This window comes from Procambarus clarkii, chromosome 92 (assembly GCF_040958095.1).
Source record: "Procambarus clarkii isolate CNS0578487 chromosome 92, FALCON_Pclarkii_2.0, whole genome shotgun sequence".
NCBI lineage: Eukaryota > Metazoa > Arthropoda > Malacostraca > Decapoda > Cambaridae > Procambarus > Procambarus clarkii.
In genome coordinates this window covers 5,850,640-5,868,095 of record NC_091241.1, presented here as the reverse complement: position 1 = coordinate 5,868,095, position 17,456 = coordinate 5,850,640, and the positions used below count along the sequence as shown (strand labels likewise).

The 17,456-nt window shown below is 47.1% G+C and overlaps 2 protein-coding genes across 2 annotated transcripts; both read left to right on the top strand.

Moving 5' to 3' along the window:
* Positions 1 to 212: 212 nt before the first annotated feature.
* LOC138359625 (mucin-21-like) lies at positions 213 to 11,205 on the top strand. The gene is made up of 5 exons (XM_069319032.1): positions 213 to 1,422; positions 2,932 to 3,685; positions 5,197 to 5,265; positions 10,000 to 10,167; positions 11,181 to 11,205. Exons 1-5 carry the CDS (start codon positions 213 to 215, stop codon positions 11,203 to 11,205), a joined length of 2,226 nt encoding a protein of 741 aa, XP_069175133.1.
* A 2,968-nt stretch (positions 11,206 to 14,173) lies between these two features.
* Positions 14,174 to 14,920, top strand: LOC138359624 (uncharacterized). Its single transcript, XM_069319031.1, has one exon. It carries the CDS (start codon positions 14,174 to 14,176, stop codon positions 14,918 to 14,920), a length of 747 nt encoding a protein of 248 aa, XP_069175132.1.
* The last annotated feature ends 2,536 nt before the right edge of the window (positions 14,921 to 17,456 follow it).

Genomic DNA, 17,456 nt, shown 5'->3' with positions numbered 1-17,456 from the left:
CGGGAGAGAGCACAACGCCTGCCGCGGGAGAGAGCACAACGCCTGCCACAGGAGCTAGTTCAACGCCTGCCACAGGAGCTAGTTCAACGCCTGCCACAGGAGAGAGTACAACGCCTTCCACAGGAGAGAGTACAACGTCTGCCTCAGGAGAGAGTACAACGCCTTTCACAGGAGAGAGTACAACGTCTGCCACGACAGATAAGGCAGGAGTAATGTTCAAAAATATTATACCTACTGACACAGGAAAGAGTACAACGCCTGCCACAGGAGAGAGTACAAGGCCTGCCACAGGAGAGAGTACAACGCCTGCCACAGGAGAGAGTACAACGCCTGCCACAGGAGAGAGCACAACGCCTGCCGCGAGAGAGAGCACAACGCCTACCGCGAGAGAGAGCACAACGCCTGCCGCGGGAGAGAGCACAACGCCTGCCGCGGGAGAGAGCACAACGCCTGCCGCGGGAGAGAGCACAACGCCTGCCGCGGGAGAGAGCACAACGCCTGCCGCGGGAGAGAGCACAACGCCTGATGCGGGAGAGAGCACAACGCCCGCCGCGGGAGAGAGCACGACGCCCGCCGCGGGCAAGAGCACGACGCCCGCCGCGGGCGAGAGCACGACGCTTGCCGCGGGCGAGAGCACGACGCTTGCCGCGGGCGAGAGCACGACGCTTGCCGCGGGCGAGAGCACGACGCCCGCCGCGGGCGAGAGCACGACGCCCGCCGCGGGCGAGAGCACGACGCCCGCCGCGGGCGAGAGCACGACGCCCGCCGCGGGCGAGAGCACGACGCCCGCCGCGGGAGAGAGCACGACGCCCGCCGCGGGAGAGAGCACGACGCCCGCCGCGGGAGAGAGCACGACGCCCGCCGCGGGCGAGAGCACGACGCCCGCCGCGGGCGAGAGCACGACGCCCGCCGCGGGAGAGAGCACGACGCCCGCCGCGGGAGAGAGCACGACGCCCGCCGCGGGCGAGAGCACGACGCCCGCCGCGGGCGAGAGCACGACGCCCGCCGCGGGCGAGAGCACGACGCCCGCCGCGGGCGAGAGCACGACGCCCGCCGCGGGAGAGAGCACGACGCCCGCCGCGGGCGAGAGCACGACGCCCGCCGCGGGCGAGAGCACGACGCCCGCCGCGGGAGAGAGCACGACGCCCGCCGCGGGAGAGAGCACGACGCCCGCCGCGGGAGAGAGCACGACGCCCGCCGCGGGCGAGAGCACGACGCCCGCCGCGGGAGAGAGCACGACGCCCGCCGCGGGCGAGAGCACGACGCCCGCCGCGGGAGAGAGCACGACGCCCGCCGCGGGCGAGAGCACGACGCCCGCCGCGGGAGAGAGCACGACGCCCGCCGCGGGAGAGAGCACGACGCCCGCCGCGGGAGAGAGCACGACGCCTGCCACAGGAGCTAGTTCAACGCCTGCCACAGGAGGTAGTTCAACGCCTGCCGCGGGAGAGAGCACAACGACTTCCACAGGAGAGAGTACAACGTCTGCCACAGGAGAGAGTACAACGCCTTTCACAGGAGAGAGTACAACGTCCGCCACGACAGATAAGGTAGGAGTAATGTTCAAAAATGTTATACCTACTGACACAGGAAAGAGTACAACGCCTGCCACAGGAGAGAGTACAACGCCTGCCACAGGAGAGAGTACAACGCCTGCCACAGGAGAGAGTACAACGCCTGCCACAGGAGAGAGTACAACGCCTGCCACAGGAGCTAGTTCAACGCCTGCCACAGGAGCTAGTTCAACGCCTGCCACAGGAGCTAGTTCAACGCCTGCCACAGGAGAGAGCACAACGCCTGCCACAGGAGAGAGCACAACGCCTGCCGCGGGAGAGAGCACAACGCCTGCCGCGGGAGAGAGCACAACGCCTGCCACGGGAGAGAGCACAACGCCTGCCGCGGTAGAGAGCACAACGCCTGCCGCGGGAGAGAGCACAACGCCTGCCGCGGGAGAGAGCACAACGCCTGCCGCGGTAGAGAGCACAACGCCTGCCGCGGGAGAGAGCACAACGCCTGCCGCGGGAGAGAGCACAACGCCTGCCGCGGGAGAGAGCACAACGCCTGCCGCGGGAGAGAGCACAACGCCTGCCGCGGGAGAGAGCACAACGCCTGCCGCGGGAGAGAGCACAACGCCTGCCGCGGGAGAGAGCACAACGCCTGCCGCGGGAGAGAGCACAACGCCTGCCGCGGGAGAGAGCACAACGCCTGCCGCGGGAGAGAGCACAACGCCTGCCGCGGGAGAGAGCACAACGCCTGCCGCGGGAGAGAGCACAACGCCTGCCGCGGGAGAGAGCACAACGCCTGCCGCGGGAGAGAGCACAACGCCTGCCGCGGGAGAGAGCACAACGCCTGCCACAGGAGCTAGTTCAACGCCTGCCACAGGAGAGAGCACAACGCCTGCCGCGGGAGAGAGCACAACGCCTGCCACAGGAGCTAGTTCAACGCCTGCCACAGGAGAGAGTACAACGTCTGCCACAGGAGAGAGTACAACGCCTTTCACAGGAGAGAGTACAACGCCTTTCACAGGAGAGAGTACAACGTCTGCCACGACAGATAAGGTAGGAGTAATGTTCAAAAATATTATACCTACTGACACAGGAAAGAGTACAACGCCTGCCACAGGAGAGAGTACAACGCCCGCCACAGGAGAGAGTACAACGCCTGCCACAGGAGAGAGTACAACGCCTGCCACAGGAGAGAGTACAACGCCTGCCACAGGAGAGAGTACAACGCCTGCCACAGGAGAGAGTACAACGCCTGCCACAGGAGAGAGTACAACGCCTGCCACAGGAGAGAGTACAACGCCTTCCACAGGAGAGAGTACAACGTCTGCCACAGGAGAGAGTACAACGCCTTTCACAGGAGAGAGTACAACGTCTGCCACGACAGATAAGGTAGGAGTAATGTTCAAAAATGTTATACCTACTGACACAGGAGAGAGTACGACGCCTGCTACAGGAGAGAGCACGACGCCCGCCACAGGAGAGAGCACGACGCCCGCCACAGGAGAGAGCACGACGCCCGCCACAGGAGAGAGCACGACGCCCGCCACAGGAGAGAGCACGACGCCCGCCACAGGAGAGAGCACGACGCCCGCCACAGGAGAGAGCACGACGCCCGCCACAGGAGAGAGCACGACGCCCGCCACAGGAGAGAGCACGACGCCCGCCACAGGAGAGAGCACGACGCCCGCCACAGGAGAGAGCACGACGCCCGCCACAGGAGAGAGCACGACGCCCGCCACAGGAGAGAGCACGACGCCCGCCACAGGAGAGAGCACGACGCCCGCCACAGGAGAGAGCACGACGCCTGTCAAGGAAGACGATACAATACCTGTCAAGGAAGACGATACAATACCTGTCAAGGGAGACGATACAATACCTGTCAAGGGAGACGATACAATACCTGTCAAGGGAGACGATACAAAACCTGTCAAGGGAGACGATACAACACCTGTCAAGGGAGACGATACAACACCTGTCAAGGGAGACGATACAACACCTGTCAAGGGAGACGATACAACACCTGTCAAGGGAGACGATACAATACCTGTCAAGGGAGACGATAGAACACCTGTCAAGGGAGACGATACAACACCTGCCAAGAGAGACCGTACAACACATCTCAGGGTGTGGTATCGTGTTGACACAAGTAAGGGGGCTGTAAGTCACCTCAACTCACACAGGAGGTAAGGCACTAAACCAATTATTTTTTTCCTTTACACAATATTATTTTCCCGTAAATAATAAAAAGATTCTTTGCAAAACATTATTTATTTTGAAATTTGAACTACAAGTTTTTTTTTATAAATTTATATTTGATGTATGTAGGAATATTTTACTATGAAGTAGGATCTACATATCTACGGATGATGTAATAAAGTAAAGAGGCTTTTATACGTTATTTTACGCCTTTGTAAAAGACGTAAAATACGCCTTTGGGTATGGGTAAACCAAGTACCCCTGGGGGAGTTTGCACCAAATGTTGTAGGAATAATTGAAATTGAAATAAGTTTATTGAGGTAAAATGCGCACAAAGGGATGAGGTAGCTCAAGCTATTCTCACCCCGTTCAGTACAACGTGTTAATACATACATAGACACACATCACAAACAATAAACATATTACCAAACATTCTGAGAGATAAACATCTACATTTCCTCCTTTACACAAGTATTGTCGGAGTAGATCAGGCTACAGCCCCGTGGGGCAGTGGTAACACACTCGTCCCGCTCTTAGCCAGCCATTTGGCCTGGGTTCGTATTCTGGCCGAGGAGGATTGACTGTACGGCACTGTTCATCCAACAGTAAAATTGTTACCTGGTTGTTAAACGATTTGGCGGGTCGTATTCCGGGGAAAATTAGAATTAAGGACCTGCCCGAAACTCTATGAGTAATGGTGATTTTACAAGAATTTAACAACTCTTGTATATATGACAAATAACATAACAAAATATAAACTCAAAAATGTTCATATACTTTATATCTTTGTAATTCTAAGTGAAAAATATAATCCAAGAATTTAAAGCCTACTACTTTATATTCAAAAAATTTGCATAAATTTAATCGGTTGTCATATTACGCAAAACACAAACGATGTATGGTTTATGTACTGTAGAGGCTGCTAACTCTAGTAGCATAAACTATAATACTCTACTGTAAGATCATCACAATAGATACTATACTGTCTAAGCAGGAGGATAGATTGTATACACATACATGTGTGTGTGTATGCGTTTGTACGAGTTTGTGTTTGCCTGTGTATGTTTGTGTTCATGAAATTAGTATTTGTGTCAGTGTTCAAATTGTGTTTGTATGTGAGTGCTTGTAATTATGTTTGTGAAAGTCTGTATGTATAAGTAAGATTGTGAAATTAGCATTTTTTACTGTGTGAAATAGATATTTTGTGTAAGTGCTCGTGAAAGTGTATAAGTTTCATTCACCTGGGGTGTAGGAGACTCGAACCGCGGACCATGTGAGGCAGAAGCTCTATCGACTAGGCTATTGAATAGTCTTAATATATCTGAAAAGTTTATTTCCATTTGTCCATTATTTCGATACGTTTTCAGTTAGGCTACTTCCGTAAACCCGTCCTGGGTATTTGATTTTTATAGTTAATTAGCTTAGGCAATATTATTTCCTATGCCGTACATTCCTTTCAGTGCAGCTAACATCAACACTTGTCTTCCCACGCCCCCAGGAGGAGCTGCAAGGAGCACCAAGATGATGGGAATCGGTCCAGTGGTACTTACATCATCTATCCTTCCAGGTGGGTGTCTGGGGCCAGATTCACGAAACAGTTACGCAAGTACTTACGAACCTATACATTCTTTTCTCAATTTTTGGCGGCTTTGTTTACTATTATTAAACAATTAATGAGCTCTGAAGCACCACGAGGCAGTTTACAACAATAACAACAGTTGATTGGGAAGTTTTCATGCTTGTAAACTGTTAAATAAATGTAGCCAAAGCCGTCAAATATTGACGAAAGATGTACGCGTTCGTAAGTACTTGCGTAACTGCTTCGTGAATCTGGTCCCAGGACTTTAACTCTCCAAAGATCATCATCCACAAAGTATACACTCATGTTTGCGATGTTGTTAGTCTGGGAGTAGTTAAAATAATTATGTAAAATTGTTCTTTTGAAAGACTGCAGTGAGAGGTCAAGTTTGCCCGTGACCGGCCACTGCGGTCTCTGGTGGCTGAATGTAAGCGTCTTCTTGGAGGAAATTGAAATAAGTTTATTGAGGTAAAATACACACAAAGGGATGAGGTAGCTCAAGCTATTCTCACCCCGTTCAGTACATCGTGTTAATACATACATAGACACACATCACAAACAATAAACATATTACCGAACATTCTGAGAGATAAACATATACATTTCCTCCTTTACACAAGTATTATGGTATCAGACGTACACACAAATACTTTTATGACCGAGGTATACTGTATAGACAATTTGCAAGAGACATGCAGATAATTCAACAAAAGATTACAGTCTTTGTGCAAAATTCTTATATCTCTCAAGAATATCATCAACCTTTCCGTTGTGACACATCCAGGCTATTTGTTCAGGAACAGTCCTTATCTCAGTGTTTCTATATACATTAATCAACGGACAATCAAGAACATAATGGGCAAGGGTGTGAGACCTTAACATACCACATAGTTTACACTTCGTGTCATTATCATGAACACCTATCCCAACTTGGCGGAACTGTACAGTGTAATGTAGCTACAGATGATAATCCTTCACCTGTTATTGGCTGATGGTTTGAAAGGTCGTATAGCCTCGTAGCCTCACCCTCTACCACCCTATAGCCGTGGCAGAGGGTGCCACGGATCATCAAACAGTGCCACGGGACGTGTATAATCTAAGACGACCACCAGATAATACAGTTGTGAAGGCAGTATAACATGAGTGAGCATAGAGATATGTGCCATGGTAGGTCCTGGGTGTTGTGTGCACTGTGCAGCTCCACATGGGTGCGCTCAGTACTGTGCTTCCTCACAGTACTTAATACACCCCCTGTGCTTGCTCGCTCACTTAGTTGTGTTCAGTAGGGATCCTTCTGAAGATGTATTATTAAATACGAAAGTACTTAAGGAATTTCCTGTCTTAATCCTTCCTCCTTCGTGGTCTAACATATATATATATAATGTATATATATATATATATATATATATATATATATATATATATATATATATATATATATATATATATATATATGCGAACAAGCCTGAATGGTCCCCAGGACAATATGCAACTGAAAACTCACACCCCAGAAGTGACTCGAACCCATACTCCCAGATGCCACGCAACTGGTATGTACAAGACGCCTTAATCCACTTGACCATCACGACCGGACATAATGAGGTGATAGCCAAGGCTATTTGAACCACCCCACCGCCGGCACTCGGATAGTAATCTTGGGCATAGCATTTTACCAAATCACCTCATTCTTTGGGGCACACGTGAGGAACACAAATGCGAACAAGCCTGAATGGTCCCCAGGACAATATGCAACTGAAAACTCACACCCCAGAAGTGACTCGAACCCATACTCCCAGATGCCACGCAACTGGTATGTACAAGACGCCTTAATCCACTTGACCATCACGACCGGACATAATGAGGTGATAGCCAAGGCTATTTGAACCACCCCACCGCCGGCACTCGGATAGTAATCTTGGGCATAGCATTTACCAAATCACCTCATTCTTTGGGGCACACGTGAGGAACACAAATGCGAACAAGCCTGAATGGTCCCCAGGACAATATGCAACTGAAAACTCACACCCCAGAAGTGACTCGAACCCATACTCCCAGATGCCACGCAACTGGTATGTACAAGACGCCTTAATCCACTTGACCATCACGACCGGACATAATGAGGTGATAGCCAAGGCTATTTGAACCACCCCACCGCCGGCACTCGGATAGTAATCTTGGGCATAGCATTTTACCAAATCACCTCATTCTTTGGGGCACACGTGAGGAACACAAATGCGAACAAGCCTGAATGGTCCCCAGGACAATATGCAACTGAAAACTCACACCCCAGAAGTGACTCGAACCCATACTCCCAGATGCCACGCAACTGGTATGTACAAGACGCCTTAATCCACTTGACCATCACGACCGGACATAATGAGGTGATAGCCAAGGCTATTTGAACCACCCCACCGCCGGCACTCCTGTCCTGGGGACCATTCAGGCTTGTTCGCATTTGTGTTCCTCACGTGTGCCCCAAAGAATGAGGTGATTTGGTAAAATGCTATGCCCAAGATTACTATCCGAGTGCCGGCGGTGGGGTGGTTCAAATAGCCTTGGCTATCACCTCATTATGTCCGGTCGTGATGGTCAAGTGGATTAAGGCGTCTTGTACATACCAGTTGCGTGGCATCTGGGAGTATGGGTTCGAGTCACTTCTGGGGTGTGAGTTTTCAGTTGCATATTGTCCTGGGGACCATTCAGGCTTGTTCGCATTTGTGTTCCTCACGTGTGCCCCAAAGAATGAGGTGATTTGGTAAAATGCTATGCCCAAGATTACTATCCGAGTGCCGGCGGTGGGGTGGTTCAAATAGCCTTGGCTATCACCTCATTATGTCCGGTCGTGATGGTCAAGTGGATTAAGGCGTCTTGTACATACCAGTTGCGTGGCATCTGGGAGTATGGGTTCGAGTCACTTCTGGGGGTGTGAGTTTTCAGTTGCATATTGTCCTGGGGACCATTCAGGCTTGTTCGCATTTGTGTTCCTCACGTGTGCCCCAAAGAATGAGGTGATTTGGTAAAATGCTATGCCCAAGATTACTATCCGAGTGCCGGCGGTGGGGTGGTTCAAATAGCCTTGGCTATCACCTCATTATGTCCGGTCGTGATGGTCAAGTGGATTAAGGCGTCTTGTACATACCAGTTGCGTGGCATCTGGGAGTATGGGTTCGAGTCACTTCTGGGGTGTGAGTTTTCAGTTGCATATTGTCCTGGGGACCATTCAGGCTTGTTCGCATTTGTGTTCCTCACGTGTGCCCCAAAGAATGAGGTGATTTGGTAAAATGCTATGCCCAAGATTACTATCCGAGTGCCGGCGGTGGGGTGGTTCAAATAGCCTTGGCTATCACCTCATTATGTCCGGTCGTGATGGTCAAGTGGATTAAGGCGTCTTGTACATACCAGTTGCGTGGCATCTGGGAGTATGGGTTCGAGTCACTTCTGGGGTGTGAGTTTTCAGTTGCATATTGTCCTGGGGACCATTCAGGCTTGTTCGCATTTGTGTTCCTCACGTGTGCCCCAAAGAATGAGGTGATTTGGTAAAATGCTATGCCCAAGATTACTATCCGAGTGCCGGCGGTGGGGTGGTTCAAATAGCCTTGGCTATCACCTCATTATGTCCGGTCGTGATGGTCAAGTGGATTAAGGCGTCTTGTACATACCAGTTGCGTGGCATCTGGGAGTATGGGTTCGAGTCACTTCTGGGGTGTGAGTTTTCAGTTGCATATTGTCCTGGGGACCATTCAGGCTTGTTCGCATTTGTGTTCCTCACGTGTGCCCCAAAGAATGAGGTGATTTGGTAAAATGCTATGCCCAAGATTACTATCCGAGTGCCGGCGGTGGGGTGGTTCAAATAGCCTTGGCTATCACCTCATTATGTCCGGTCGTGATGGTCAAGTGGATTAAGGCGTCTTGTACATACCAGTTGCGTGGCATCTGGGAGTATGGGTTCGAGTCACTTCTGGGGTGTGAGTTTTCAGTTGCATATTGTCCTGGGGACCATTCAGGCTTGTTCGCATTGTGTTCCTCACGTGTGCCCCAAAGAATGAGGTGATTTGGTAAAATGCTATGCCCAAGATTACTATCCGAGTGCCGGCGGTGGGGTGGTTCAAATAGCCTTGGCTATCACCTCATTATGTCCGGTCGTGATGGTCAAGTGGATTAAGGCGTCTTGTACATACCAGTTGCGTGGCATCTGGGAGTATGGGTTCGAGTCACTTCTGGGGTGTGAGTTTTCAGTTGCATATTGTCCTGGGGACCATTCAGGCTTGTTCGCATTTGTGTTCCTCACGTGTGCCCCAAAGAATGAGGTGATTTGGTAAAATGCTATGCCCAAGATTACTATCCGAGTGCCGGCGGTGGGGTGGTTCAAATAGCCTTGGCTATCACCTCATTATGTCCGGTCGTGATGGTCAAGTGGATTAAGGCGTCTTGTACATACCAGTTGCGTGGCATCTGGGAGTATGGGTTCGAGTCACTTCTGGGGTGTGAGTTTTCAGTTATATATATATATATATATATATATATATATAATATATATGAAAAGGAGTACCACATCGAGCTGGAAGAAGGGGCCCCCTTATATATATATATAAATTTCCCGTCTGGTGTGGTAACTTATAACCAGTTGGTACTTTTTTTATTAAAACTAAATTCATATAATGTGATTTACATAAATACAGTATATATATATTTTTGTTTGTATTATAAGTTACATTTGTACAGGCGGAAGGGGAAGGGAGTGAAAGTGTGGTGCGACATGAGCAGCGAGGGCGGCGGGTGGACGGTGGTTCTCGCCCGCACCAACAACAACAACACTGGCGGCCATGACACTACCCCCTCCTGGGAGCACTACGCTACGGCCTCGGCACTCCCCTTAGCAGTACTGGCTAGGTACCACTTTCCTCACTGTATTCACACAGTCACATATTTCACCCATGTTTATAATCAAGCTCTTAGCTCTTGGGGCCTGTCTTTCTAACCTAGGTTGTGTAATGAGGCATCTCCCGACGTATTTCATCTATCAAATCTACTATATACTTTTCTCTGAGTGTGTTCTTATGTGCAACAATATGCAGTATATAACATGTGTGCTTAGGGTCTTCCATCTCTCCCCATGCCTTGTAGTTGGGGGGAAAGGGGGGGAGGGGGAATTTTGATGATTGATGGAAATGAAGCTACCCAAGAGGAGGCATGGGCATGAATAACCCGTAGGTGGTAGATTTTTTTGGAGTGAATGTGATGGAGAATAGGGGCCCAGAGGCTATATTAAAAACCCCTCACTCCTCAAAGTGGTTAAGGGAGGAAGGGAGCAAATCATCCACCCCATGGTAACACTAGCCTACTATCCGATGTATAGTAAGTAAGTAAGCCCCATAATGTTTCCGTTCCGGATCCCACTCCATGAACTATATTCTGAGGATGTAAATGAATACAAGAGTTTGTCTAAACATTAGTGTTAAGCCACGTAAGTACAATTTGTTTGGTTAGGGACAGTTAAATCCCCATAGGTTTTGTTCAGTTCAATATCCAAGAACAATTACAGGGTAGTAACGAGTCCATTCAGTGATATTGCGGAAGATAAATGATAAGGGGAAAATAGATTTTCTATTTCCTCATGAAGATAAAATTCAAAGTTCATAGAACACCAGCTCTCCTTAATCTGTTGGAGATTCTTGATGCAAAGAACTATGTTATAGGTTATTCCTGAAAATATTAAATACATTTTTTTAAACAAACCGTCAGACCAAATAAATCTTGAAATAAAATTATGAGAGCGAGAGTAAAACAAGAGTGGGAAGATTCCTAGGCCTATCTGTTAACAATAGACCTAACTTCAGCACAGACATACAATAAAGTATTTTGTATGTGGTAATCATGTCTCCCATGTCTCTTCTCTCTTCCAGTGACAAGGTGTGGAACCTCACGTAACTGGAAGAAAGAAGAAACAGGAGAGACACGATTGCTACATACAAAAATACTCAGAGCAGACAAGGACACATTATTTAGCTGGGGTAGTATACCAACAAAGGAACCTAGAAGCTACTCATATGAGCCACAGAGACATTATAAAAAAAATCAGTGTGAGAATAGTGAACATTTGGAATACGCTAAGAAGTGGTGAAGACAAATTCCATTCACAGCTTTAAATGCAGATATGACAGAGCACAATAAGCTCTGGAACCAATATATCAGCCGATTAAGAGTTAATAAGAGCCTGGACCCTGGAGATGTCGCTCGTACTACTACCTGAACACATCTAGGTGAGTACAACGCGATAAGTACAAATAGGTGAGTACGACACATAACCAAAAAAATCACATCATATTACTCACAAATGTATCCCCCCGTCTTATGGTATGTTTTGGCCCAGCCACCATAAGCTACCCACCAACACATCACTAGTAAAAAATCAGCTACTAAGACTATAATAAATTATTTATTTTATTTATTTATTTATTTATATACAAGAAGGTACATTGGGTTAGAGAGAATACATAGCATGGTATTTACAATCTTGTAAAGCCACTAGTACGCGCAGCGTTTCGGGCAGGTCCTTTATCTAACAGATAATTTTAAGTAGGTATAATTTGTCTTCAGACAAGTTAGAGCTCCTTTGTTCACATCCCTAAACATGCTAAATATACACACATATGCCACACGTTACCTTGAACGCTTCATATATACAAAAAATAAACTCCAATATTAACCTCGACTTGAAACTCTTCGTGGATGGGTGTAAAAGAATCCGTGAACATCACACAAGACTCATATCTTTGTAACCTTTCTGCCACTCACTCACAGGATGGATATGTTGTCCATAATAAGCCCATTAAAATAAACTCAGTGATACTAGGACCCGCTTGGCGTCACAATGATGTTAGTTTAATATCCAAGATTGAATTCCAATGATTTAAATACTTCAGTATACATGTCCACGTTGCTGTATGATTAAACTGTTTCCGTGTGCTGTATATACTGTGGGTCTGATTTAAATATTCGCAGATCTTTCTCATTGTTTATACTATTCATGAACATTGAAACTCGTTTGGTCAAATTGTGGCATAGTGGTAACTCACTCGCCCCGCACAACCTGTCCTACAAAGAACGTCGCTTTTCGCTCGTATGCAGAGACGAGGCTAACCATAGCCCGTGCTACTTGCCTCGCTCCTGTGCCAGGTAAGTCCACTACGGGCTCACCATAGCCCGTGCTACTTGGAACTTATGTTCTGAGTAGATGAATCTAAAACAACAACAACACTCGTATGCGTATATTACATAAGGCCAAAAATTGTCGTACTAGAAAAATGGGAAGCAGCTCGCGAATTTGGCCTGAGTTCGTATCCTGGCCGGACAGGATTGACTAGGCGCCAATCCTTAAATATACGCCAGTGTTCACCCAGCAGTGAACAGGTACCTGGTTGTTAAACGATTTGTCGGGTCGTATTATAGGGGAAATTAAGATAAGGACCTGCCTGAAAAGCTATGCGTGCTAGTGGCTTTACGAGAATGTAAGAACTCTTAGGAGGATGGGTTGCGTAAAAAAGGGTAGGGAAAGAGAGACTCAGAGTAGCTACAGATCGTAGCCCCAGAGTGGTGGGACGCTACGCCTGTAGTGCTTCAACAGTTAGTTCTGTTTTTTTTTCACTCTTTGAAAAGGAATGAATGCTTAAGAGATATATCTGCCTAAGAGATTTATATCTCTGATAAGCTAGACAATTATTTTTTATTTGATTTGATTTATATATACAAGAGTTCTTACATTCTTGTAAAGCCACTAGCACGCATAGCGTTTCAGGCAGGTCCTTATCTTACTTTTCCCCAGGAATACGACCCGCAAAATCGTTTAACCACCGGGTACTCGTTCACTGCTGGGTAACATTTAAGGATTGCGCCTAGTCAATCCTGCCCGGTCATAATACGAACTCGAGCCAAATTCGCGAGCCGCTTTCATTTTCTTGTACGACAGTTTTTAGCCTTATGTTACGCATACGAGCGAAAAGAAAAGTTCTTTGTAGGAGGACTGGTTGTAGTACGACTACGACAGTTTGTTGACGCTGGTACACCTTAGGAGGACGGGCTGGTTTACGATCTGTAAACCAGCCCGTTAAAACCATTTTTAACTGACGTCAGTTTGAACTGTGTCAGTTATAAGTGAAGTCATAACTGTCACTTAAAACTGCACGTGTGTGGCTGGCTTAAGTCAATCATCTAGGTTCAAACTACGACCCGCGGGCCATATATTCAGCCCGCTACAATATTTTAACCGGCTAGCAGCAACTTGAAATATAACAACAATAAAATCAACTACTTCTATTTGTTTTTTCTCAATTTTTAAGCAGTTGGGCAGTTGACGCGTTCAAGTTTATCTTCCTTATTGACAGAGGCTCACCTTGGGTCTGTACTCGCCTAGTCGTGCTTGCGGGGGTTGAGCTCTGGCTCTTTGGTCCCGCCTCTCAACTGTCAGTCAACTGATGTACAGGTTCCTGAGCCTACTGGGCTCTATCATATCTACATTTGAAACTGTGTATGGAGTCAGCCTCCACATCACTGTCTAATGCGTTCCATCTGTTAACTACTCTGACACTGAAAAAGTTCTTTCTAACGTCTCTGTGGCTCATTTTGAGTACTCAGAGTCCACCTGTGTCTCCTTGTTCGCGTACCACCCGTGTTAAAAAGTTTATCTTTGTCTACTACTGTCAATTCCTCTGAATATTTTGTAGGTAGTGATCATGTCTCCCTTACCTCAATACATTAATATAAACAACACGCTGATCAGTATTAGAGAAGTTGTCAGTTCTGATGCACTCAACCTTTCCTGGTGTGAGAGTTACTTCCGGCGTGTGTTTGGAAGCTCTCACCACTTACAGATACAAGAGTCCAGGTCAGGTGCCCATGCATGGATACAGTGGTTCAGGTGCTCGGGTTGAGGCATGATAGGAATGCTGGTTCTCAAAAGCAGTATGTGGGGAGGAGGGAGCTGGTGACCGAGGAGGTAGAGTTGGTGACCGAGGAGGTAGAGTTGGTGACCGAGGAGGTAGAGTTGGTGACCGAGGAGGTAGAGTTGGTGACCGAGGAGGTAGAGCTGGTGACCGAGGAGGTAGAGGTGGTGACCGAGGAGGTAGAGGTGGTGACCGAGGAGGTAGAGTTGGTGACCGAGGAGGTAGAGCTGGTGACCGAGGAGGTAGAGCTGGTGACCGAGGAGGTAGAGCTGGTGACCGAGGAGGTAGAGGTGGTGACCGAGGAGGTAGAGGTGGTGACCGAGGAGGTAGAGGTGGTGACCGAGGAGGTAGAGGTGGTGACCGAGGAGGTAGAGGTGGTGACCGAGGAGGTAGAGGTGGTGACCGAGGAGGTAGAGGTGGTGACCGAGGAGGTAGAGGTGGTGACCGAGGAGGTAGAGGTGGTGACCGAGGAGGTAGAGGTGGTGACCGAGGAGGTAGAGGTGGTGACCGAGGAGGTAGAGGTGGTGACCGAGGAGGTAGAGGTGGTGACCGAGGAGGTAGAGGTGGTGACCGAGGAGGTAGAGGTGGTGACCGAGGAGGTAGAGGTGGTGACCGAGGAGGTAGAGGTGGTGACCGAGGAGGTAGAGGTGGTGACCGAGAGTAGTGTAAACCGGGCCATAACGTGTCCGTTTTGCTTTTGCTAAGGGACACGTTATGGCCCCATGTTTTTTCGTTACCCCGGTGAGATTTAAGGGACACGTTATGGCCCCATGTTTTTTCGTTACCCCGGTGAGATTTAAGGGACACGTTATGGCCCCATTTTTTTTCGTTACCCTGGTGAGATTTAAGGGACACGTTATGGCCCCATGTTTTTTCGTTACCCCGGTGAGATTTAAGGGACACGTTATGGCCCCATGTTTTTTCGTTACCCCGGTGAGATTTAAGGGACACGTTATGGCCCCATGTTTTTTCGTTACCCTGGTGAGATTTAAGGGACACGTTATGGCCCCATGTTTTTTCGTTACCCCGGTGAGATTTAAGGGACACGTTATGGCCCCATGTTTTTTCGTTACCCCGGTGAGCCATGCACGGACATTGCTAATGGTCAATGACGTCATCAACTTACCTGGGGATTAAAAGGCTGGCTTCTGGCCCCATCATATTTCGCACAGGCATTGCTAATAGTCACCCCGTATTCTTCTTCCCTGAATAAGTCCGTTTTCTGTTATAGTATGTTTATTCCCATTTTCAATATTTATAGCAAAGGGGGATTCAAATGCTACCTTCTGTCAAGCCTAATGTGCAATGGCGTTAATCATTATAAGCTCGTTTTTTCTCAATAAGGTATTGCCGTACTGTTTCCCATTGTCTAAGATCATTTTATAGCTAAGATTACATAATAATAACGTAAGAAATGACTTCAAACCCTGTTTACAGAACCAGTATTTACCCAGGTCTTTTTCCTAAATCTAAATCTAAAACTTATTCCAATTTATGTCCATTGTTTCATGTTCTGTCTAGTGTTGATAATTTTAATAGTCTATTAATATTCCCCCTTTATCATGGCCATTCATTCACAGCTCTATCATGTCACCTCTATTTCTTTGCCTTTCTAGAGAATGTAATTTAAGCTTTGTCAATCTTTCTTCAGAAATTGCTTATTGAGCATAGGGCAAAATAAAAATGAAAACTTACTATCTTTCATTTGTATGAAAACAGTCCCCTGCCAGGCGTAGTGACTTCAATGCGATTTCAGTACTAATCCAACATTACTGTATAAACTAACAGTCCCCTGCCAGGCATGGTGACTTCAATGAAAAGCAAGCCTCTCATGTTTTGAAATAAGGCCTTCGTTTCTGACGTCATCATCCCTAATGTGGCGCGAGGCGCGCTAAATGCGGATCCCAGGAGGTTCACACATAAGTGTGAACTCTTAATCAGGCTTAATACCTCACCTATACTCTATGCTTCATCAGAGTTGATATTCAGCTACAATAGCTCGTATTTTTGCTCATTGCTTATATTTTCTGTTATTCATAAACCCGATCAAACCTTCCTAACCTAACCTAACCTAACATATTATTTATAACAAACAAATACATTCTACAGACCAGTTATTGTTGTTGTTTAGTGACATCATGAAAAGCGACCTCAGGTATAGGGATAAGGTATTGCTGGCCATTAGCACATAGGTGTGAAGGTATTACAGTACCTTACTGGTCAACTATGTATGACGTCACCAGACAACCAATGCGACCTTTGGCGTTCTACTGGCATATGTATTTAATGTTATTATTCAAAAATGACTAGACTAACCATCCCCACCTAACCTAATCAGAGGACTAAGAATATACATTTTAGTCATCCACAACTGTAATCATTATTCAGTGATAAGTTCAAAAGTATAACAGAAGCCCAAATGTCGTACTGCAATTTAAGCAGAATCGTACATCTGGCAGCATAGCAGGTGAGCTGAACATAAGAATAAAGGTAACTGCAAAAGTCCTATTGGCCCATACGAGGCAGCTCCTATATATTCCCACCCAATCTCATTCATATTCATGTCCACCCTATGCTTAAAGCAACCAAGGGAACCCACTTAAAGTATTAGTGTACAATAATAGTTTTAATAAATAGCTGTCATTCTAGTTTTATAAACAACAGCAATTATGAAACCCTATAGCTAGATATTCTACTATAATCCACAAGTAGCCACCACACATCTGGCAGCACAGCGGATTAGTAGCTGTGTTCATAGGCTAGTCAACTGTCCTCACATCCATCAAATAGCTATCCAAATGTCGCACCTCAATTCATCCGTCTAGCAACTCAGCTGGATGCTAGCCACTATATTCATAAGCTAATCATTTCTACACCTCGAAAATATAAAATCCTAGTTTTGCTACACAAATCAGCTAACTTGTTTCTAAACCAACAGTCGCAAATACAATCATATATACCTACACATACTTCACACTATATATTCATAGAGAATAGCCTAATTTTTTACCACCATTTCCCCATTAATCAGATGTAATTTATGCCATACACAGAAAATACAGCATTTACACACCAAATATGCCATTTATGCACAAAATATATTATTTACACTCAAAATATACCATCACACAAAAATATGTCATTTATAGACAAAAATATGTCATTTATAGACAAAAATATGACATTTACATACAAAAGATGCCAGTTGCACCCAAAATATGCCATTTACACAATATTGCA

Bases quoted from the DNA above. Each gene is read 5' to 3' on its own strand.
- LOC138359625 (XM_069319032.1), top strand. From the start codon at position 213: ATGTTCAAAAATATTATACCTACTGACACAGGAAAGAGTACAACGCCT. The intron at 1,423-2,931 runs GTAGTTCAACGC...CTACTGACACAG, and splicing joins TTCAACGCCTGCCACAGGAG to GAGAGAGTACGACGCCTGCT. The intron at 3,686-5,196 runs GTAAGGCACTAA...CCACGCCCCCAG, and splicing joins CACCTCAACTCACACAGGAG to GAGGAGCTGCAAGGAGCACC.
- LOC138359624 (XM_069319031.1), top strand. From the start codon at position 14,174: ATGGATACAGTGGTTCAGGTGCTCGGGTTGAGGCATGATAGGAATGCT.